The following is a 22,787-nucleotide window of genomic DNA, read 5'->3' as shown; positions in this document are numbered from 1 at the left end:
TGTGTGTTTGGGGTAACCTTGTGGAATCTACTGGTGTGTCTACCCTTGGCTGGGTGGTGGTTCCCTTGAAGAGGGTTCCCTTTGTGATAAGCTACTGTTGAAGATAATCCATACGCCGATTTGGTTTGAGTATCCTGTGGCCACCACTTTGGGATGACCCGTAGCTGAATTTGAGTGTGGTACCGCTTGTGTTGAAAGGATATTTGTTGAAGATCACTGTCGGTGATACTTCATGTGTGGAGTGGAACAACTTCGGAGATGAAACCTACTACTATTGTTATCTTGTATTGCTGTCATGGAATCTGTGGAATTTCGACAGAATTGCCTTCTCACAGCATTCACCTTTTGGACTACAAACACCTTGCATTAATTAACGTGAGCATTGAACTGAACAATCCATCGTAAGACTGTGTCCCTCACCACCTAAACTTGAAGAAGTTTGGGTTCTGTATTTACACACCTGTATATGCATAAGTTCTGCTAACCTGTTTGATTTCTCTGGTTATATATTACTGTTTTGTGCAGTTACTCATAAAAATAGAAATAGTTAACAGCAAAACCAGACTCCAGGTGTGTTCCATTTCGGCTGGTTCTTTAATCCGTTACAGGGTATGTAACAACAGAAATGGGGAATGTGCGCAGTCCTTTCCCCTCCTTTGTGGAATCAACAACCTGACGGCACTGGTTTAAGGTGAGAGAGGATTGATTTAATAGGGATCCCAGGGGAAAACTATGAATCCACTCTCCCTTCCAGTTCATTGTTTAACTAACACGATGAGTTCACTCTCAGGTTGGAGGAACAACACATATTACATCCGGGTAGTTTACAACCCAATGGCATGAACACATATATCTTTAACCCTTCAATACTGTTCCTATTCTATACCTTCACAGTACGGTCTGGGTCAATTTTGACCTGGCCCAAGAATCCCCTCATAACAAGTGTCTAGACCAAAGTTTTAACCACAGATCTATTCAGAATGCTAAAACAGCCTATCTGACATTAATAAATGGGTGATTAATCCTTAATTAATGTTTCAGAGAGCAGGGAGAGTATTTTTTTAGGTTTTACACCACTCGTTCATGGAGAAAAAACATCTACTATCACACAATATCATGTCCTATTTTACCCTTGACATGCAGACATAACAGCCATAATGATTTAAATATATTTTATTGAAACTGAAAATGGCAAGAACATTCTGGAACCGTGGGGTTTATTATATAACCATTTATAACCATTACAACCATCAAACACTGTCCACAGAGTTAGGATGCGAGTGTGCGGGTAGTGGGCAAAATATCCCTCTGGTGTTTGTACATCTCGTACTGGAGATGAGTATCACTTCACCCTGCCACTTTGTTTTTGGCCCAGATTGTCATCATCTTGGTCCCCGACTTGCCTTTCTTGGGATCTCGCTCCTCGTTAACCTCCATTTTGAAGTTTGCTAAAATGGTGGAGTTATTGCTTATGGATAATGTTTTGGGGGTGGTGGGCTTTATAGGAACTGAGTGCTGTAATCTGGGGGTTGTGCAGTAGCTTATTGAGGGGTGCTGTGGGGAGGGACAGGCCCGGAGGTAGAGTTAGGTAATGGGGGTGGAGGATTCACAGCGAAGGGGGGTGGGGTGGGGTGGCAATTGGCATTGCTGGGGGTGGGGTTTCTGGAGGACCTTGCAGTAGGGGGGAGGGCTGAAACAGGAACTGAACTGCTGGTGATATTGGGTGAATTTGGCCCCTTGGTGGGTTGAGGTCTTGGGTTTATGGGGGTGTGTAGGAGGGTTGGAGATGTTAGGTTTAGGGGCAGGACAAAGGGCTGTTATGTAAGCCCTTTTATGGGATGTGGCTTGGATTATTTGGAGCACTGTCCAGTTTAGTTCGGGTGCACGGTCAGTTGGAAGTTAGGATTAGGGTGAAGGGTAGGGTTGGGAATGTTTGTGAGGTGAACTTGGCTCCCTGGTGGGGAGAAGGCACAGGTTTATGGGGGTGTGTAGGGGGGTTGGAAGTGTTAGACTCAGGTGTATGGCTGGGTGGTGGGGCCACGGGACCTTGCGGTGGTGGGAGGAGTTGAAAGAGCACCCAAACCAATGGTGAAGTGGGGTAAACCTGGCCTCCCGGTAGAGAGAGGGCTCAGGTCGATGGGGGTGTGTAGGATGGGTGAAGTTGTTATGTTTAGGGCTATGGCTGAGGAATGTGGATGCAGGCCTCCCCATGGGGTGGGGGGAAGAAAGGGGCATGGGTCCCAGTGTTAAGTAAGCCCCTTTGTGGGGGTGTGGCCAGGGTTAACTGGGATGTTGTCCGGTTTAGTTAGGGTGTGTGGTCCTTTGGATGTTAGGATTAGGTTGGGGGGGGTGGGTAGGGTCGAGAGATGTCCGCTGGGTGGCGGGAGGTAGAATTAGTGGTGTGGGGTGAGTTAGGCACCCTGGCGAGAAGAGGACTTGTGTTTATGGGGGTTTGAAGATGTTAGGTTTCAGGGCAGGGCCATGTGATGGGTACGCATTCTTCCCCATGGGGGGAAGCTGGGAGGTTAGAGTGAGTGCTGAGTCTGGATCAAACTGGTCGTTACGAGTCTATCCTTCCTAGTGGTTGTCCCTTGTAGAGTTATAATTTCTACCTTTATCTCTCTCTATTCTGTTTAGATGTTACTATTTGGGGAGTTAGGTTCTGTTCTGAGGCCTAGTTGTTAGGCTCTATTTCCAAAATAAGACATACTTTTCCTATTTAATGGACACCTGTCTTAATTTTGTTTCTGGGTGGGTGACTGAAGGGAATCATCCTCTTCCTCCCTACTCTGGTTTTCTCAATAATTTTCTTAATTATTGGGTGTAGTTTTGGCCCTCCAGTGGGTATATTTTATTTTGCTGGCCGAGCTTTTTAGGCCTCGTTTGGGCCATTTGGGAAATATGTCTGTAGTTTTTCAATCCATATCCTCTTTTTCTTCGGAGCTTTGACCAGTTTATGTGAGTTTCCAGGCCCAGGATTGCCAAGGAGTACATTCCGTGCTTCAGGAAGTGCCTACTAACTGGTCTGTTTTGGTTTCCTGTTGTGATATTACGGAGGTGCCCTGTGAGTCTGGTTCTCAAGCTGTTGCCTGTCTCCCCTATGTGTATAATATGGCATTGTTGACACTGGATTGCATATACTGCATTCTTTCGTTCACAAGTTATCCTCTGCTCTATTGCAGCCCACTTTCCTGTAGCTCTGTTGTGTATGCTTTTTGAAATTCGCAGGTATGTGCATACTCTGCAGTTTCCCACCTCACAGTTTGGTGCTGCTCGTAATTTGGTTCTGACTAGTATGTCTTTCAAGTTTCTACCCCTTTTGAAGGCTGAAACTATAGTGTATTTTCCCAGTGGGACAATAATGAATAACTAACGAATCCCCTATCGCCCCTTTGACTTCCCTCTGCCAGGAAATCCCCCTCAACAGTTTCTAAAGTGGTCTACCTGTTGTTGAGTCCTGACGAAGGGTCTCGGCCTGAAACGTCGACTGCACCTCTTCCTAGAGATGCTGCCTGGCCTTTTGCGTTCACCAGCAACTTTGATGTGTGTTGCTTGAATTTCCAGTATCTGCAGAATTCCTGTTGTCTACCTGTTGTTGTGTGGGATAGCAACAAGAGTACTCTGCGATGGCTATTTAACCTCATTCCTCTTCCTCTCACCCAGTTTCCTGTGTCCTGCACCTTGGGTGTAACTCACCTCTCTTCATGTCATATCCATCACCCCCTCCAACTCCTGGATAATCTGGAATTCATCCATTTCAAGTTCCAACTCCTTGAGTGCAGGGTTACAAGCTGCAGCTGGATGCACATCTTGTAGGTGAGGGCGTCAGGGACACTGGAGGTCTCCCCACCTTCCCACCAATGTCCCCTCTAATTTGTAATGACTAGTGTGCACATAAATCTTGTACTGTACATCCTTTTACAGAGTGACAAAATGTGCACTGTGAATTTTATGTAGAGAGGTATTCATTTTAATTGCTAGCAAACACTGTCAATAAGAACTTTGATCTCCTCTGGGTTTGATCAAGTTCATCTGCACTCTCACACAACCTCTGTAGCAGGCCTGTAATGGATAATGGAGGATTTTCTCGCCAGAGCTTTTTCACACCATCCATATGTGATTTACTTGCCAAATGACACTTAAAAAAGTCAGATTTCCAAGTGACACTTAAAAAAGTCAGATTTCCAAATATCACTCCACTTCTGCTCACTTGCAAATTCTCCAGCAACTTTTGCATCACCACATTACACACGGGTAAGACCAGTTTCTATATTGTATATAAATATTTCCCCTGAACCCTCCCCCAGGTGATTGACGGTGGTGAAGTCAGTGATGGCAATGCCAATGAATATGAAGGGAAGGGCAGTAGTCTGTCTCATTGGAATCCGGCACATTTGTGATGTGAAAGCTACTTGTTGCCCAGGACAAAGGTGTTTGATATCATTATGTACCCAGAGAGAATGGGTCAAAACATGTTCCCACGGGTAGAAAGGTCCAAAACAAGAGGAGGTAGAACAAGCAACACACACAAAATGCTGGAGGAACTCAGCAGGCCAGGCAGCATCTATGGAAAAAAGTACTAATGCTGAGTTCCTCCAGCATTTTGTGTGTGTTGCTTGGATTTCCAGCATCTGCAGATTTTCTCTTGTTTGCAATTGTGGTGATATGATGTGTAAGAACATGATTGGGGAGAGTTCTGAACTTGTGCAGGAATGATAGAATGATCGTGAACGTGGCTTTGTAAAAGCGTGGTGCTTGTGAAATAAAAGTTCTATTTCTTTCAGAATATGGTTCTTTATTAATAACCCAGGATACGTACTGTATTAATATAAAGAACACAACATGGTCTCAGAAACAAGAGGAATTCTGCAGATGCTGGAAATTCAAGCAACACACATAAAAGTTGCTGGTGAACGCAGCAGGCCAGGCAGCATCTCTAGGAAGAGGTGCAGTCGGCATTTCAGGCCGAGACCCTTCGTCAGGACTAACTGAAGGAAGAATGAGTAAGGAATTTGAAAGTTGGAGGGGGAGATCCAAAATGATAGGAGAAGACAGGAGGGGGAGGGATAGAGCCAAGAGCTGGACAGGTGATAGGCAAAAGGGATATGAGAGGATCATGGGACAGGAGGTCCGGGAAGAAAGACGGGGGGGGGGGAAGGACCCAGAGGATGGGCAAGAGGTATATTCAGAGGGACAGAGGGAGAAAAAGGAGAGTGAGAGAAAGAATGTGTGCATAAAAATAAGTAACAGATGGGGTATGAGGGGGAGGTGGGGCATCCCTTACTCTTCCTTCAGTTAGTCCTGACGAAGGGTCTCGGCCTGAAACGTCGACTGCACCTCTTCCTAGAGATGCTGCCTGGCCTGCTGCGTTCACCAGCAATTTTTATATTATGGTGTCAGAAGTCACTCTTGAAGAATAATACATTTCCTAACATGGGAGAATCGAAGATAAAAAAAGAGTTTGGACTGTTTTGGTGTTTGCTAACAGTTTTACAAATGGAAGGTTGCAGCCCCCACCAACACTTCAATTGTCTGGGAACGTAGCTAACAACTGGAGAAGATTTAAACAATGTTTTGAACTGTTTTTATCGGCGATCGAAGCGGATAAAAAACAGGAAAAAACAAAAGCTGCCCTTCTACTCCATGTAATAGGCGATGATGCAACTGATGTATATAATCATTTTATTTTTGAAAATGGAGACAATTTAAAGTTAAATTGAAGCATTTTGTATACTGAAGCGTAATGTGACGTATGAGCGGTATAAACTTTTTACATGTAAACATATTGATCAATATGTTCCTGAGTTGAGGCACCGGGGTAAAACATGTGAGTTTGGAGAACTGACAGACTCTCTCATTAAAGACAGAATTGTTTGTGGCATTCTGGATAATGGTCTGAGAGAAAGACTGTTAAGAGAACAAGACATAGACTAGGAAAAAGCCTTGGTGCTCTGCAAAGCTTCCGAAACCGTGATGTCACATGCTAAAGAACTTTTCATTGAGAGCTCCAGCATAGACGCAGTGAGGAACCGTGAACAAATTAGAAAAAATAATAAAAGGACAACAAAACCGACAGAGAGCAAGATGTCATATGAGAGAAAAAAGCTATGTGCTCGCTGTGGGCAGCGGCATAGGCCAAAACAGTGTCCAGCATCCGGGAAAATGTGCAACAGCTGCAGTAAGAGTAATCATTTTTCACACTGTTGCAGAAGTAGAAAGAAATTAAAACAAGTAAATGCAGTGCTTGAAAATGAACTTCAGTTTTATATAGATGTGCTTTGTGAAAACAATCAAAGTAAAAATGACTGGACTATTCCATTGCAAGTGAACCAAAACAATATTCTGTTTAAACTTGATACTGGAGCATAAGTAAATGTTCTTGCAGAATCTGAGTTTAATGCATGAAAGCCAAGACCAAAGTTACATAAGACAAATATAAAAGTGACTGGGTATTCAAGTGCCACAAAAGTATCACACAAAAATATTGTGCACACGCTTCATTTATGGTGGTGCCAAAGAATGTACAGTCAATACTGGGGTTTATTTGCCAGTGAGAGACTGAATTTGGTGAAAAGAGAATTAGTCGTGGACAGTGGCACAGAGTCAGAATACAGTGACTTGATGAAAGAGTATGAGGACTTGTTCAAAGGGCTTATTTGTCTTCCAGGAGAGCACACAATTAAAATTGACAACACAGAGCCACCCGTAGTACATCCATGTAGAAGGGTACCTTTTGCATTACATCATCAACTGAAACAGAGGTTGACAGAATGGAACGGCTCGGAGTCATAACAAATATTGATGAACTGACTAAAAGGGTCAATTTGCTTGTCATGGTTGATAAGAAAAATAGAAAACTGAGGATTTGCTTAGACCAGAGAGACTTGAATTGGACCTTTGAAAGAGAGCATTTCAAATTGCCTACTCGTGAAGAAATTATGTCACAGCTTGCTAATGCAAAGTACTTTAGTAAATTAGATGCATCCTCTGGATTCTGGCAACTTAAACGAGATGAACTGAGTTCAAAGTTGTGTACCTTTAACACTCCTGTTGCCAGATACCATTTTCTTCGGCTTCCATTTGGAATAGCATCAGCTCCTGAAATGTACCATAAAACCATTCACATGTTATATGAGCACATTGAGGGTGTAGTTTAGTTGGCCATTTGGTTACTAATTTATTCAATCCAGCACAATATTTTGGCCTGTCCCTGTGCTGTACTGTCTATGTTCTGTAATATTGTGCAGTCTGCAATGTGTCAATGTGATTTTCAGTTCAGTGTCTTGTTTTAACATACCAACCTCCAGAACGTCTTTCAGCATTGTGTCCAACTTTGCCAACCCATTCCTCATTTCCACAAAGGATTCCCACATCACTCCCTGGGACTGGGAGCCTTTCCCCATCACCAGACAGAGGAAGAGCGGGGAACCCTCTGTCGGGGTTCCCTTCTCTGTGAGTTCTGTGATTTCCTGTGAACAGTGAACGTGTTGAATGACAGACTGAGTGAAAGAGAATGGAGATGACAATATCTGCTCAGTGATGGGATGTCCCAGTGACTTTGAGCACAGGAACAGTCACTGGGCAGCCTCTTCACCCACACTGTAAATTTCCAGGCTCAGTCATTAGCAGCAAAGCACTGACTGGAAATTGCAAATTACAATATTATTGAAGTCACAGAGCCCAGCAGCACTGAAACAGGCCCTTCGGCCCATCTAGTCAATGCTGACCTGTTTCTGTTTTCACTGCCCAGTTCCAACTACCTGCACCATAGCCTCCATACACCTCCCATCCATGTCGTCACCCTAATTTCTCTTTAGTGTCTAAATAGAACCCACATCCACAACTTCTGCTGGCATTCTCACCTAACTCTCATTCCACACTCTCACCAAACTCTGAGTGAAGAATTCCCCTTCAGATTCCCCTCAAATATTTCAGCTTTCACCCTGAACTTATGTCCAAAGTGGGGGTAAGAGGGAAGATGGGGTGGAGATGGAAGGCAGTAAGGAAGGGGAGAGGCTGATTGGGGACAAGGAAACGGAGGGCAGTGTTTATACGTGCTGTTTTTCGAAAACATAGTAGTTTGAACTTACTTGCTGCAAACTTACTATCCATTGTACATTCTCAATCAAATTACTGATTACAGATGACAAGTAACACGAAGAGCAGAGTGAGCTGCTTTAATGACTATCATCCAGTGGCTCTCACACCTCTGGTGATGAGATGTTGAAGGGTTGGTCATGGTGAGAATGAACTCCTCCCTCACCACGATAGGTCCATGGCAGATGTGATCACAATGGCTCTCCACACGGCCTTAGATCACCTGGACAATACAAACACCAAACGAGTTCTGCTAAACAACTGATAATTGTACCTTCACCAACTGCTCACATGAGACTTCTGTCTCTACCCGTGACACAGGAAATCACATTACTGTCACTCTCCTGATACCGTGTGTGACCAGCTCACCTCCGGGTCTCCTCCCTCACAGAAAAATACGATTACGATTCAGATCCTTCTTCAGGACTGAGAAGGAACGGGGGAAATATCTGAATAAAAACGGAGCGGTGAGGAAAAGGCTCGCTCGAAGGTGATAGTTGAAGCCAGGTCGGTGGGAAACCTCAAGAGCAGGAGGGGAAAATATCTAATAGCAGAGGAGATTAGAGAATAGGAGAAAGGGATGGAGGGGTGGACCCAGGGAGAAGTGAAAAGCAGGTCAGAGGTATGAAAGGTCAGAGGAAGTAAATTGTGAATTGCTGCCTCAGCTGGAAAGACTGTTTGGACAAGGGAGAGAGTTCAGCCTTGCCGCCCTTTCACTGTGACACTCCCGAACTCCGCATCAAATTCATACACACGAATCTGGGTGAACTTTAATGACCAATAAATATAATTCCTCTCTTTGATCACTGTCTGAATGATTCCCTGACTCTGAGAGGAAGGGGTGTCTATGGTCCACATTGTCAGGGTGTTGAGTTTACCAGGAGACAGAGACTGCAGGGACGGGAGGTTTTCTGGTCACTAATACACTGTGTGTGGACCCCGCTGGCAATTCTGGTGTTGTGACCCGAATTGAGACAAACACCACGCTGCCCACTCCACCAACAACACGGCACAGCCGGACACATAACAGGGACTTTACATCTCACAACACTGGATTCAGTGATGAAACCCGTGATTAATGTTGTTTCCCACTGAAATCATAAGAAACGTCCATTAAAGTGTTTTTAAATACAAGCGCCCCCCACAGGTGACGTCACACCCCCCAAGTGACTGACGTCACACATGGGTCCCCCACACCGGGATCTGCTCCCACGTCTGTGGTGTCTTACGTCACCAACGCGCTAGAGAGCTCGAGCTTGGTCGGTTTAACGGCAGGGCTACTAATCACGTGACCAGCCTCTTCCCCCTCCCCCACCGCTGTCAACAGAGGATTCTGAAGCCGCGCTATTCCCATTGGTGCGAAGCGATGTCAATCACTGGTTACACCCAGTCGCGGAGGCGGACCGCCCAAGAGGGCGTTACCCCCGCTGACCCCGTCGCCCGCAGCTCCGAAATCCTTAAAGCAAATCCCAAAGTAAATGTCCGCTTTCTGATTTATTTCCATTTCCCTCCGAGGGAAGTTGGAGCGTTTGTGAAGCGTCTCCTGCGGCCGGAGTCTGATGTATCGCTGAGAGGTAGGAGGAGACCGCTCGGCCCGTCGGTTTGATGCCGGTTCCCCGGGGAGGGAGAGGATGAAGACGGTGAGAGAGGGGGCGGACAGGATGTTTGTCCCGGTGGGGACAGGAGGGGCTCATCTGTGGAAATGTCTGAGCCCACGGTGGTGGCGATTCACCACATTGGGGGGCAAACACCGGCAGACTGTTGCCCTGCGAGCGGGGCCAATGGTCCGGGCAAAGTGGGGATGGGAGTGGTGTTGGGGGCCCGGGTCTTATTGAATGACAGGACGGTGTAGAGGGGCCGAGTGGCCTTATCCTGTTCCTGGTGTCTGTGTGTTCAAACACAAGGAATAACCAGACCCTTCCCGGGCCTGCAGGATGTCCCAGTCGGTGTTGTAGGGACCGGTGCTCGGAGCCCAGTTGTTCCCAGACTGTGTCAACTATTTGGCTGAGAGACCATATCCAACATTTCCAAATCTGATACTGACACGAAATGTGTGTTCATAGAAACATAGAAAACCTACAGCACAATTCAGACCCTTCAGCCCACAAAGCTGTGTCGAACGTGTCCTTACCTTAAAATTACCTAGAGTTACCCATAGCCCTCTATCTCTCTAAGCTCCATGTACCTGTCTAAAAGTATCTTAAAAGACCCTATCGTATCCGCCTCCTCCACCATTGCTGGCAGCCCATTCCACACACTCACCACTCTCTGAGTAAAAAACTTTCCCCTGACAATCTCCTCTGTCCCTACTCCCCAGCACCTTAAACCTGTGTCCTCTTGTGATAGCAATTTCAGCCCTCGGAAAAGCCTCTGACAATCCACACGATCAATGCTTCTCATCATCTTGTACACCTCTATCAGGTCACCTCTCATCCTCCAGCTTGAACTCCATCTGTCACTTCACAGCCAAGTTTTGCATCCTATCAAAGTCCCGCTGTAACCTCTCCTCCGTCACTCCAAGGAGAAAAGGCCAAGTTCACTCAACCTATTCTCATAGAGCATGCTCCCCAATCCAGGCAACATCTTTGTAAATCTCCTCTGCACCCTTTCTATGGTTTCCACATCCTTCCTGTTGTCAGGCAACCAGAACTGAGCACAGTACTCCAAGTGGGGTCTGACCGGGGTCCTATATAGCTGCAACATTACCTCTCGGCTCCTAAATTCAATTCTGCGATTGATGAAGGCCAATGCACCATATGCCCTTTTAACCACAGAGTTAACGTGTGTAGCAGCTTTGAGTGTCCTATAGACTCGGACCCCAAGGTCGCTCTGATCCTCGACACTGCCAAGAGTCTTGCCATTAATACTATATTCTGCTATCATATTTGACCTACCAAAATGAGCCACTTCACACTTATCTGGGGTTAACTCCATATGCCACTTCTCAGCCCGGTTTTGCATCCTATCAATGTCCAGATGTAACCTCTGACAGCCCTCCACACTATTCACAACACCCCCAACCTTTTTTGTCATAAGCAAATTTACTAACTTCCTCATCCAGGTCATTTATAAGAAGAGTAGGGGTCCCAGAACAGATCCCTGAGGCACACCACTGGTCACCGACCTCCATGCAGAATATGACCCATCTACAACCACTCTTTGCCTTCTGTGGGAAAGCCAGTTCTGGATCCACAAAACAATGTCGCCTTGGATCGCATGCCTCCTTACTTTCTCAGTGAGCCTTTCATGGGGTACCTTGTTAAAGATCATCTGAAAATCCAGGCAAACAACATCCACTGGCTCTGCTTTATCTATCCTACCTGCTATTTCCTCAAAGAATTCCAAGTGATTTGTCAGACATAATTTCCTCTAAAGGATTCCTGCTGACCTTGGCCTACTTCATAAGGCGTCCCCAATTACAGTACCCAAAAAACTCACCCTTAATACACACAAACACCTTCCTGACCATTGTGGTCAGCCGAACTGTCCTATAATTTTCTTTCTTCTGCCTCCCGCTCATTTGTACTTATTAGTCCACCAGAACCATTCCAAAATCTGGTGATTGGTGATACATCATTACTCATTACTTTAAGAGAAAACTAAGGGGGAAATTATTTGTTCAGAGATGGGGAGAGTGTGCAATGAGCTGCCAGAGCAAGTGGCAGGGATGATTTCAACCTTTAAGAGAAGTTTGCTTTGGTCCATGGATGAGAAGGATGTGGAGGGCTATGGTCCAGGTGGAAGTTGTTGGAACTCGGCAGATTAATGTTTTGGCATGAACTAGATTGGCCGAATGGCATTTTCCTGTATTGTGGTGTTCTCTGACTCTAATGCCTTCACAATCTCTTCAGCTACCTCTTTCTGAACCCTGAGGTGTTCACGTTCTGGTCCAGGAGTCTTATCTACTTTCAGGCCTTTCAGCTTCCAAAGTGTGTTCTTTCCTTGATAAAAAGCATGTATCCTCACTTCTGCCCCAGATACTCCTGAATGGCTGGCATTTATGTAATAAATTTAATGACACAATTGTAGTGTGTGACTTCAATCTGCAGGACACTTGAGAAAGTCAGATTTGTGTCAGATCGCAAGAGAGGGAATGTATTGAATTCCTACGAAAGGGCTTTTTAGAGCTGCTGATGGTTGAGCCTACTCGGGGAACTACAATCTTTGACTGGGTGTCGTGTAATAACCCAGATCATATTAGGGAGGTTAATGTAAAGGAACCATTAGAAGGCAGGGACAATAATATGATTGAATTCCTACTGCAATTTGTGAGGGAGGAGCATAGGTCACATGCGTAGTGTCACAATGGAACAAAGGGAATTACACAGGCATGAGAGAGGTGATTCTCCAGGTGGATTGCAGAAGGATACTGGTGGGGATGACGCCAGAGCAGAAGTGGCTGACGTTTCTGAGAATAGTTCATAATGTACAGGACAGATATGTCCCAACGAAGTAGCTCTCAAACAGCGGGGCTAGGCTACCGTGGCTGACAAAGGAAGTTAAGGACTGTATAAAAGTGAAGGAAAGTGCATATAAGGTAGCAAAAGTGAGTAGGAAGTTAGATAATTGGGTAGCTTTTAAAATCCAAAACAGGCAATGAAAAATAGATAAGAATGCTAAAGGTAAAATAAGAGGGCAAACTAGACAATAATATAAACTAGTTATAAAAATGTGAAAGGGAGGCGACAGTTGACATTGGACCGCTGGAAAATGATGCTCATGAGATAGAAATGGGGACGAGATGGTAGATGAACTTGATAGGGACTTTGCATCGTCTTCTCTGTGGAAGACACTAGCAGTGTGCCAGTGATCCGTGAGTGTCAGGGAGCAGGAGTGAGTGCCATTGCTATTACAAAGGAAAATGTGCTAGACAAACTCAGGTTCTTAACATGGATAAGTCACCTGGACCAGATGGACTACATCTCAGAGTCCTGATAGAGGTTGCTGAGGAGAGAACAGATGCATTGGTCATGACCTGTCATGAATCACTTGATTCTGGCATGGTCCCAGAGGTCAGGAAGATTGCAAATGTCAATCCACTCTTTGAGAAGGGAGAAAGGCAAAAGAAAGCAATGTATAGTCCTGTTAGCCTAACGTCAGTGGCTGGGGAAGGGTTGGAGTCTATTATAACAAATGAGGTTTTAGGGTACTAGGAGACTTATGATGAAATAAGTCAAAGCCAGCATAGCTTCTGTACAGGGAAATATTGCCTGGTCAGTCAGGGCAGTACAGGATATGCCGAGGAGGCAGATGCATGGGGTTGAGTAAGAACTGGGATCAGCCATGATAGAACGGTGGAGCAGACTTGATGGGGCTGAATGGCCTAATTCTGCTCCTATGACTTATGGTCTGATACTGCTGGTGTCTTACACAGTGAAGATTGACACAAAATACTTATTACATTCGGCCGCTATTTCTTTGCTTTATTAATAACTCGCCAGCATCACCTTCCAGCAGTACAATATCCATACTTGCCTCTCTTTTACTCTTTATATATCTGAAAAAGACATTTTTATACTTGATATTATTGGCTCACTTATCTTAATTTTTCATCTTGTCTCTCCTGTGCGTCTTTTTTTGTTGTCTCCTGTTGGTTATGTAAAAGTTTCCAATCCTCTAACTTCCCAATATTTTCTTGCTATATTATATGACCCCACTTTTGCTTTTATTATCAAAAACAGGAGAAAATCTGTGGATGCTGGAAATCCAACCAACACATACACAAAATGCAGGAGGAACCTAGGAGGCCAGACAGCATATATGGGAAATAGTAAACAGATGATGTTTCGGGCCGAGACCCTTTATCAGGACTGGGGGGAAAAAAAAGATGAGATGTCAGAGAAAGAAGTGTGGGGGTGAGAGGGGTGGAAGAAGTTGGAGGAGATAGGTGAAACTGGGAGAGGGGGAGTAGTGAAGGGAAAAACTTTCTAGGATATCATTTCCTTAACGATTCTCGAAAGATCATAGCCAATGACTCTACATCTCTTCAGCCACCTCTTTCAGATCTCTGGGGTGTACACCATCTGGTCCAGGTGACCTACTTATCTTCAGACCATCTCTGTTTCCCAAGAACCTTCTCCTGAGTAACGTAACTTTACACATTCTGACAACTGACATCTGGGACTTCCATATTCCTGCCAGAGTCTTCGACAGATAAGAGTGATGTACAATACTTATTCAGTTCCATTACCATCACCTTGCACCCCCACCCCATTACTGCCTCTCCAGCATCATTTTTCAGTGGTCCGATATCCACTTCCACCTCTCTTGTACACTATATGTACCTGAAGAAAAATTTGGTATCCTTTTTAATACTACTGGCTAGCTCACCTATGTGTTCCATCTTCCCCTTCTTATTTATTTTAGTTGCATTCTGTTGGTTTTTAAAAGCTTCCCAATCCTCTAACTTCCTGGTAATTTTTTGTTCTGTGCCCTCTCTTTGGTTTTTATGTTGTCTTTGGTTTCTCTTATCAGCCATTGCTGCTCTGTTTTCATCCCTGCCCATGTTCTTTTCAAATTAATTTTGACCAGATTTTCTCTCATGCCTCTCTAGTCCTTTTTTGTTTCGACATCTGACTTTAGCTTCTCCTTCTCCAATGTCAGGGTGAATTTGTTCATATTATGATCACTTGCCCCTGAGGGTTCTTTGAACTTAAGTGACCCAATTAATTCTGCTTCATTACAACACACAATCCAGAATAGCTGATCACCAAGTGGTCTCAACCACCAGCTACTCTAAAGAGCATCTTGTAGACATTCTAGGAATTCCTCGTCTTGACACCAACACCATCCTAATTTTCCTAATCACCTGCATGACAATCCCCCATGACTATTGTAACATTGCCCTTTTGGCACGCACTTTCTATCTCCCATTGTAATTTGTGGACCACATACTCACTACTGTTTGGAGGTCTCTCTACAATTCCCATGAGGGATTTTTTTTTACATTTGCTGTTCCTTAATTCTACCCACAGGTTCTAGACCTTCCAACCCTCTGCCAGCTCGTTCTAATGATTTTATTTACTATTTTACCAACAGATCCACACAACCCCACTACCAGCTTGTTCTTTCAAAAAACATATGTATCCGGGAAACAAGAGGACCTGCAGATGCCAGAAATCTAGAGAACTACACACAAAGTGCTGGAGGAGCTCAGCATGTCAGGCAGCATCTATGGATGGGAATCAACATTTCAGGCCAAGACCCTTCATCGGGACTCTTGATACCCACATACCTGGAATATCAACAAGCAAAGAAAATAGAAAGTAGTGTGAAATAGGGAAAACCTTTGACAAAATTTAGTTCAAGGCTTAAAAAAACCTGCCAAACAGAGCTCAATGGTTAGCAAATACAACAAAGGCAATAAACACTTCCATCAAAACCGACATTGACTTTTTTAAAAATATCTTGCTGCCACTTCAATCCGTAAAATTTACAAAGATAAGTAAGAACTTTAGAAAAGACTATTTACGCTCAAACCCACTTAGATTAACAGTACCTTGGACAGAAGGAGGAAGAGAATTAACACACATGAAAAAGAAATCACACAACAGTCAGAAAAAACCTCAGTGTATACTTTCATCAAAAAATAACAGGATTCAGTGCTCCATGTGTGTATATGCAATTGTGATGAGAGATACAGACGAAAAAACTTAAATGAGAGGCCAACTCAGAAAAATGAATCACCACTGTCAAAGAAAACATTAACCAGTGGAATGAGTATGACCCTCCATGGGAGACATCCCAATGATCTGAGCAGATGAGATGGTGACAAGGAAGCTTCGAGAACCTGACTGAGAGTTGGAGACCTCTTCCCAGAAACAGAGGGGTTCCTTGCAGAAATACAGGACAAGCTGGTTAACAAACAGAAAAAAAAAATGAAAATACAAACAAACAAGGCAGAAAGTACAGAAAATGCCAAGAGAAACCAGACACAATCCAACACATTCCAGGATCCTGCAGCAGTTCAACTCAATCTGATCATTTACAAAGGTACAGTCAAGTGGTAAATATCATTCACCAAAATCTTGCTCTAAAATACAAACTCATGAATGCCCTCCATCACTTCATAAAGGCACCATAAATTCAAGCCTGATCCCGTTTCAGGATCAAAATCTGACAAATTCTGTGATAATCAATACATTATTTCAAATAGGACAATCCATAATAACCATCTGGATATAATATTACAGGATAAACAAGCAGGAACAACTCCCTCAATAGATAAAACCATTTCCAACACACACATCCTCGACCAGTGGAGCACCTCACCACAGGTATTGTTTGTGTCATCGGTCAGAGAAACAAAAGATTTTCTCTGTCAATCAGCTTCCAAATGTTGTTACTCTGCCATTCGTTGCCATGTCCTGCTGCTGATTCCCTTCTCCTCATCATACGTTCTTACCCCAACCATCGTCCAGAGCCCCAAACTCTGCCCTGTGCAGACCTGCCTCTGGTTTCTGACCCTGTTTCATTGAACATCCAACTGATGGTTTCCCATTCTGCTTTCAGTCTTTAGAGGACAGTGGTGTTTTCTAACAACCTTTGAGAAGCAGGGAAAATGACCCATAATGTGGAAATGTACAGTGAATAAGGAGGTTAACTACCAATGTCATTCTTCCTTAGCCCAGAGATTAGAGGGGTGAAGAACATCTCAAACAGAACTGCAGTCAGCTCGACTTCTTCAGACTGCAGAGAATTCAAGGGAAACCTCTTCACCCACAGAGTGGTGACTGTTTGGAACCCATCACCACAGGCAGAGCAAGAGAGGAACAACAAGGGAGGATTTAAATTGACCGTCATGGAACTGAATCACTGGCAGGGTCCAGCCGGCCTGAGTTGACTCTCTACTGTACAGTAGTTGTGTTATAAATTCACTGAGTACCGGAGACAGAATTTAAAATAGAACTGATTTATTTGTCACAGATCCAGAATATTAAACTCCAGTCCCATTAAAGGTGAATATGCAGCAGAAGAAACTCCTCCCATGCCCAGTGACCAGGGTGCAGAACTGGGTGTGGTGAGCAGCAGCAATAATTGCAGAGTTCAGCACCGACAGTCACTCTCAAAATTGCATCAGCAACTGTGATGGACAAATATCCAGCATGCAGCTTATTGAAACTTTTTCCCCCAGTGTGAACCCGGTATTGTATCACAAGGTTACATTACTGAGTTAATCGCTTACCACATTCACAGCAGGTGAACGGCCTCTCCCCAGTGTGAACTAAATGATTCACATTTAGTGGAGATGGCTGAGAGAATCTCTTCCCAATGTCTGAGCAGGTGATCGGCCTCTACCCAATGTGAACTCGCTGGTGTCTCAGCTGATGAGATGACTGAGCGAATCCCTCCCCATATTCTGACCAGGTGAACGGCCTCTCCCCTGTGTGAACTGACTGGTGTGCCAATAGGGAGGATAATCGAGTGAATCCCTTTCCACAGTCTGAGCAGGTGAATGGCTTCTCCCCAGTGTGAACTCGCTAGTGTCTCTGTAGGTGAGATGATAAAGTGAATCCTTTCCCACAGTCTGGGCAGGTGAATGGCCTAACCCCAATGTGAACTTGCTGGTGTCTATGAAGGTTGGATGATCGATGGAATCCCCTCCCACAGACTGAGCAGGGGAATGGTCTCTACCCAGTGTGAACTGACCGGTGTCTCAGTAGATGTGATGATCGTGTGAATGCTTTCCCACATTCACAGCAGGTGAACGGCCTCTCCCCAGTGTGAACTTGCTGGTGTGTCACTAGATTGGATGATCGATGGAATCCCTTCCCACATTCACGGCAGGTGAATGGCCTCTCCCCAGTGTGAACTCGCTGGTGTACCTTCAGATGAGATGACGAAGTGAATCCTTTCCCACATTCATGGCAGGTGAACGGCCTCTCCCCAGTGTGAACTCGCTGATGTACCTTCAGTTTAGATGAGCAAGTGAATCCTTTCCCACATTCTGAGCAGGTGAATGGCCTCTCCCCAGAGTGATCTGACTGGTGTTCCAATAGGGAGGATGACCGAGTGAATCCCTTTCCACAGTCTGAGCAGGTGAATGGCTTCTCCCCAGTGTGAACTTGCTGGTGTCTCTGTAGGGTGGACGATTGATGGAATCCTTTCCCACAGTCTGAGCAGGTGAACGGTCTCTCCCCAGTGTGAACTCGCTGGTGCATCTGTAGGTTGGATGACCGAGTGAATCTCTTCCCACAGTCTGAGCAGGTGAACGGCTTCTCCCCAGTGTGAACTCGCTGGTGACTCTGTAGGTGGGCTGACTGAGTGAATCCCTTCCCACAGTCTGAGCAGGTGAACGGCTTCTCCCCAGTGTGAACTCGCTGGTGACTCTGCAGGTGGGATGACTGAGTGAATGTCTTCCCACAGACTGAGCAGGTGAACGGCCTCTGCCCAGTGTGAACTGACCGGTGTCTCTGTAGGGTGGAAGAGTGAAGGAAACTCTTCCCACAGTTTGAGCAGGTGAAATCCCTCTCTGCAGTGTGAACTGCCTGATGTATCAGTAGGTGAGACGCCTGAGTGAATCCCTTCCCGCACTGTGAGCAGGTGAACGGCCTCTCTCCAGTGTGAACTCTTTGATGTACCTTCAGTTTAGATGAAAAAGTGAATCCCTTCCCACAGTCCGAGCAGGTGAATGGTCGCTCCCCGGTGTGCACTCGCTGGTGAGCCATTAGATTAGATGACCGAGTGAATCCTTCCCCACAAACTCAGCAGATAACCAGCTTCTACCCAGTGTTAACTGACTGGTGTGTCTACAAGTGAGAAGACCGACTGAATCCCTTCTCACACACAGAACAGGTAAATGGCCTTGTCCAAGTGTCAACTTACTGATGTACCTTCAGTTGAGATGACTGTCTGAATCCATTCCCACTGTCTGAGCAGGAAGGATGTTCGAGTGAATCCCTTGCTCCACTTTTTAAATATCTGGACAGAGACAGCAAAACTGGCGTGTTGTGTTCGAGATTCCCATAGACAAATTCCTTGTCATTTTTAACCTGTAAAAAAGATTTACAAAATCCATCAATGGGTGTAGGACAACATTTCAGATGAGATCACTTTAGTCACCAAGGTGTGATCTGACATCACACTGTTACAGTGAGGGTCAACCCAAGTTGGAGCGAGAAATCATCTTCTAACTGGGCACAGTGCTGGTATCTGGAATGACAATCAAACTCTCTGATGCTCTTCCTGTCTCTAAAGAATGGGGCATTTCTGCCATCTCCAATCTGTGACCTGGCTCAGTTTGACTCTTCCACTGGTATTATTCCCTGTTCCCACTGAGCTGCATGGGTGCCTGGCCCCACAGTAACTGAAACACTCTCACACAAATAGCCTTTGTTAACGTGCAGCTGGGATTTTCTTTTATCTACTGTTAACTTAAAGTGCCACAGTTTTAACGCCATGTAAATATCTCCTACTCAGATGTATGGTTGGTCTGCACGGCTGTTAAAAGGAATTAGAGTGAATGTTAGTATTACTTAAGGTTCTTGTCTCAGTCATAGAAAAGAACAACACAGAAACAGACCCTTTGACCCATCTAGTCTGTGCTGAACTATTTAAACTTTCTACTCGCATATCCCTACCATCCAGGTACTTATACAAACCTCTGAAATGTTGAAATTGAGCTCGCATGCATCACTTGTGCTTTCTGCTCATTCCACACCTGGATGACCGTCTGTGTGAAGAAGTTTCCCCTCATGTTCCCCTTAACTTTTCACCTTTCACCCTTAACCCATGGCCTGTGGATGTAGTCCCACCCAATCTCAGTGGTAAAAGCCAGCTTGCATTTACCCTATCTATACCCCTCATAATTTTGTTACACCTCCATCAAATCTCCCTTTATTCCTTGGAATGTTCTAAAGTCCTGACCTGTTCAATCTCCCCTTATAACCGAAGTCCTCCAGACCTGGCAACATCCTTGTGAATTTTCTCTGATCTCTTTCAACCTCTTTTACATCTTTCCTGCAGGTTGGTGACCAAAACTGCACTCCAAATTAGATCTCACCAATGTCTTGTACAACGTTAACAAAACATCCATCTCCTGTACTCAGTACTTTGGTTTATGAAGGCCAATGCGCCAAAATTTTTTTCTTTTTTCCATCCCTATCTACCTGTGACACCATTTTCAGTGAATTATAGAGCTGTATTCCCAGATCCCTTTCTTCAACAACACTCCTCAGTGCCCATCCATTCACTGTGTAAGACCTAGGTCCTATCAAAAACCTCACACTTGTCTGCATTAAATTCCACTTTCCATTTCTCAACCCATATTTCCAGCTGGTCCAGTTCACACTGCAAGCCATGATAGCCTTCCTCACTGTCCACTACACCCCCAACCTTGGTGTCATCTACAAATTTGCTGATCCAGTTAACCACACTATCATCCAGATTACTGATATAGATGACAAGCAACAACAGATCCAGCACCGATCCCTGTGGCACACCACTAGTCACAGGCTTCCAGTCAGAGAGGCAACCATCTTCTACCACAGTCTGGCTTCTCCCAAAGCCAATGTCTCATCAAATTTACTATCTCATCTTGAATGCTGAGTGACTAAACCTTCTTGACCAACCTCCCATATAAGACTTCATTAAGTGCCTTGCTAAAGTCTATGTAGACAACGTCCACTGCCTTGCCCTCATCCACTTTCCTGATAACTTCCTCGAGAAACTCTATAAGATTGGTTAGCCATGACCTACCATGCACAAAGCCACACTGCCTATTCTTAATCAGTCCACATTGATCCAAATACTTATATATCTGCTTCCTGCACATATGTTCCAATAACCTTCCCACTACTGATGTCAAGCTCACCAACGTATAATTTCCTAGTTTATTTTTAGAGCTTTTCTTGAACAGCAGAACAACATTGGCTGTCCTCCAATCCTCCAGTACCTCACCTGACACTGAGGGTTATTTAAATATCTGTGTTTAGGTCCTGACAATTTCTGCACATGTCTTCCACAGAGTCCCAGGGAACAACTTGCCAGGCCCTGGGGATTCATCCACGCTAATTTGCCTTGAGACAGCAAACACCTCCACCTCTATAATCTGTACAGGGTCCATGAAGATGATACCGTTTTGCCTCACTTCTATAGACTCTGTGTCCATCTCCTGAGCAAATACGGATGCAAAAACACTATTTAAAATCTCTCCTATCTATTTTGACTCCTCATATAGATTACCATTCTGATCTTCCAGTGTGGGCATGTTTCTGTGTTAGAGTGGATTTCTTTTTGGGTAGATGATTTGTTAACACTTAAATGACTTTGGCCACCAGACTTCTATTTTAACTGTTTGACAAAGGACTGTGGATTGAGTCCACCACGATGGGCTTCCTAAAAGGTGTAAATACCAGATGCTTCTGGTGCCTGATGCTGTAGTTTTGAAGACAGTCTTATCTATACATTATAAATATTAATTGTCTTCTATGTTAGCGCGTAAAATGCCAAATAAATGTATTGTGGATTCAACTAAAGGCTGTGGACACCAACACAGACATGTTGGCGTCAGAAGGAAAGGATGAAATCGAAGGTGTGATGTTTGTATGTAACTTCAAAAGGAAGCATTGTCTGTAACTTTTTAAGTAGCAATTGCCTTTGTGTTTAGCGTATAAATATCGAGCCCACATTTTAGCTAGCAGACCTTTCTGCGGAAAGCGTCTCCGTCCGTAAGATGCCTGCTGTACCTTGTTGTGTCGAATAAAGAAGCTGCTTTGTATCTACCAGTGACTCTGTCTCTCCAGTGATCTCATCCACTCTACAACATTTGGTGTCAGGAGTGGGATACCTTCGTGACCCGTCGTGTGGCCAGTGTTCCTAGCAGTCTAAGTTGGTGAGTATTTTTCTAAAATAACACTCACACTTGGATCTGTTCAGTCGGTGGACACACGGGAACATGAGGTATCACGAACGTGGAGAAATGACTGGTAGATATTAAAGTAGTGTGTGCGTGTGCATGTGTGTTTATGTAAGTGAGGAATCTTTGCATGTTAACTTGGTGAGAGTTGAACCACCAGTTGCGAAAGGTGGTAACCAACGGTACGGTTCGAGACGTCAGCGTGGGGGTGTGTATACTCGTTCGGGGAGCTGCATTTTAGTGTATGCGTGTGCAAGTGTGATGCAAGGGAATACAGCAGGCATCAAGAGTTCGGGTACTCAAAAGTGGCAGATTGTGGAATACGTACTCTGCAGTTTTATATTTTGCGTAGTGTGGGAATTAGTATGGAGATATCTCAGGGAGAGGTTTTACCCAGATAAGTCTACCAGAATGGCACCTATTGAAGTCAGGCAACGTCAGGCTGAGAACCCTGATGATCCGAGCCAGCCCTTGACCTTGATTACAACTATTCATAAGCCCTTCAACCCTGGGGAGAAACAGAGCATTTTGTCCGAGTTGCCCTCACTTAAAGTCGCCTGTGGGAATTCAGAATTCTGGCGCAAACTCGAGGAAATGGTTGAAATTCACCAGATGCACCCTAAAGATATACTGTGTCAGTGAAAGTCAAGTGCCTGAGGAATATGTGGGACAGGATGGCCCAGGGGGTGCGGGATGGTACATGGGCAACTACCGGGAGCGCCAGTAATGAAGAAAGATATCGCTCCTTTAAAGAGGAAGTGAGGCAGCGCCTGGGGGGAGGCGAGAGTAGCTGGGGAATGATAATGGCAGTGATTCAAAAGGCTGACGAGACAGC

The 22,787-nt window shown here is 44.8% G+C and overlaps 1 protein-coding gene across 1 annotated transcript in view; it reads right to left on the bottom strand.

The window, feature by feature from the left end:
* The window catches only part of LOC140207074 (uncharacterized), a 99,307-nt gene that overhangs the window by 59,834 nt on the left and 16,686 nt on the right, over nucleotides 1-22,787 (bottom strand). The window contains exon 2 of the mRNA XM_072275396.1: nucleotides 17,746-19,088. Coding sequence (XP_072131497.1) covers nucleotides 17,746-18,764 — 1,019 coding nt within the window. The 5' untranslated portion in view covers nucleotides 18,765-19,088. The remainder of the gene's footprint in view (nucleotides 1-17,745; nucleotides 19,089-22,787) is intronic.

Source organism: Mobula birostris, chromosome 13 (genome assembly GCF_030028105.1).
Source record: "Mobula birostris isolate sMobBir1 chromosome 13, sMobBir1.hap1, whole genome shotgun sequence".
Taxonomy (NCBI): domain Eukaryota; kingdom Metazoa; phylum Chordata; class Chondrichthyes; order Myliobatiformes; family Myliobatidae; genus Mobula; species Mobula birostris.
This window is presented reverse-complemented; position numbering and strand designations above follow the sequence as displayed.